The sequence below is a fragment of the Triticum dicoccoides genome, chromosome 2B (assembly GCF_002162155.2).
Source record: "Triticum dicoccoides isolate Atlit2015 ecotype Zavitan chromosome 2B, WEW_v2.0, whole genome shotgun sequence".
NCBI lineage: Eukaryota > Viridiplantae > Streptophyta > Magnoliopsida > Poales > Poaceae > Triticum > Triticum dicoccoides.
The window spans coordinates 237,233,481-237,235,498 of NC_041383.1; the positions used below are offsets into that span (position 1 = coordinate 237,233,481).

The following is a 2,018-nucleotide window of genomic DNA, read 5'->3' on the forward strand; positions in this document are numbered from 1 at the left end:
CCTTCCACCCGCTACTACTACTACGTGTCGTCTCCTTGAACCACGTTCTTTATCTTACCTCGAGCGAGGCAACCGGCAGCAGCCTCCGCTGCCAGAGTGCCGGTGGGCTCTCGATGCACCAGCTTCCTCTGGCTGCGCGGCCGGCGGCGCCGCGGTCTCACTGTTCTTGGAGTAGGACGGCGTGCCGCTGTAGCTTGAAGCAGGCACCTGCCTCTCTCGCCGTGGCCGCAAGACGGTGCGCGGCCGCGCCGCTCTTGGCCGCGTCGCTCCTCCTCGCCGCCGCGGCGTCTCCTGGCATTCCTGCCAGTACTCCACCAGGTTTGCCTAGCCTGCCGCTTGACAGTAGAGATGCTTGTGCACACCAGGTGTGGCCAAATATACGGTGAATTTTGCTTGTCGATCGACCACATGGCATTCATCTATTTTTTTTCCTTTCTTTTTGCACAGCGTTTGCCCAATCCCAAGGCGCGGCGCTGTTCCGGAAGGCGTGCGTCGGGTGCCACGACACGGGAGGGAACATCCTACAGCCGGTGAGTTTGCTGAAAGCCCTTGCACGGTCGAAACGACTGTAAATTCCAGGTTCAGATCATCCCTTTGTTCTGAGCTTGCTGCTTGATCATGTCCAGGGCGCCACCCTCTCCATGAAGGATCTTGAGAGGTATGGCAGAGCCATTTGTTAAACTACAGCTTGCAGTCAATTTCTTGTTCGGTCTATGTTGACTGTGGCAAAGAGGAAAAATTTGAATTTGCTTCAGGAACGGAGTTGCCACGGAGGAAGAGATATACAACATCACTTACTACGGGAAGGGAAGGATGCCGGTACGTAAAATTTGCACCCATTATGTACGTCGTTGACAGGAGTAAACGTTTTGCAACTATGAATGGGCTTCATCGTGTGTGTAGGGTTATGGAGAGCAATGCACGCCGAGAGGGCAGTGTACCTTCGGCCCCCGGCTGCCTGAAGAGGATATCAAGATGCTTGCAGCATTTGTCAAATCGCAAGCAGAGAACGGGTGGCCAAAGATCGACGGTGATGTCGAGTGATCCGATTACGGTTGAACACGAGGTGCTGGCTCCATTTCGTGAGGAGGCTCAAACCATAATTTTTTATGAGGTTATATTTTTTTGATCCGCAAACCGTAAAACAATTGTTCTAAGTAAGTTTATATATTAATAAAATGAAAATAGGTATTCACGTAAACGAAGATTACATGCCAGAAAATAGAAGGCCGCGTAAGAGATTCTAGCTAGTTTGTGAATAAGGTCTCTCCTTATGTCGATAATGTCCGATCTGGCCCGATAAAGGACCTTTGAGAATTTGTGTCGCTAGATCTGTTGGCTCTCTTTGGATCTTGGTAGTCGGTGTATCTATCAAGGTGAGCAATTGTCTGGCTATTGGTGTGGTGACTTTGACATCTTCTTCAATGTTGTTATGCGACATGGTCCACTTTCTCCAACTCTCTGGACCGATGGTGATGAATTGCAAGTCTGTCTTGCGTGGGCTAATGCTCCAACCGATGTTTCTTAAGCGATGCCTAGGTCTCATTTCAAGCGGTGAGTGACTATTGCGGTTTAATAAAGCCTGGTATGGCAAGGGCGTTTGCAAGTGTCCCTTGACTTTATTGTTGGTTCAGTGCAATTTTCAAGCTTCCACGGACAGCGTACAATCCGAGAAAGAAAAATGTTAGTAAGATTTTTTGTGTAATTTTTTACTGGTCGTTCTGTATCCACTTTGACGGTGCATAGTACCAAGGGTGCCCGGTTAATCGGGTGGCCGGTTAATCGGGAAGCCTGTCGACAAACCGGTCTCAGGGACGAACATACCAAGACATGGCCTAGGCCCCTCGTCCCGCGAGAGACCTACCTTCTAGAAGATAACATATTGACGTACAAGTTAGGAACAATAGGCCAAGACATGGTCTAGGTAAACATCTTGACGTACTACTACATATTGTTTTACGGTTAGTAAACACCCTTCCGGAGTTTACTAAATAAATGGTGGAAAATTCTTCATTCTA

The 2,018-nt window shown here is 49.1% G+C and overlaps 1 protein-coding gene across 1 annotated transcript; it reads left to right on the forward strand.

The window, feature by feature from the left end:
* The first annotated feature begins 7 nt into the window (after window positions 1-7).
* On the forward strand, window positions 8-1,452 carry LOC119363287 (cytochrome c6, chloroplastic-like). Its single transcript, XM_037628605.1, has 5 exons — window positions 8-318; window positions 448-530; window positions 627-658; window positions 756-819; window positions 904-1,452. Exons 1-5 carry the CDS (start codon window positions 114-116, stop codon window positions 1,042-1,044), a joined length of 525 nt encoding a protein of 174 aa, XP_037484502.1. The 5' UTR covers window positions 8-113; the 3' UTR covers window positions 1,045-1,452.
* Window positions 1,453-2,018: the final 566 nt, after the last annotated feature.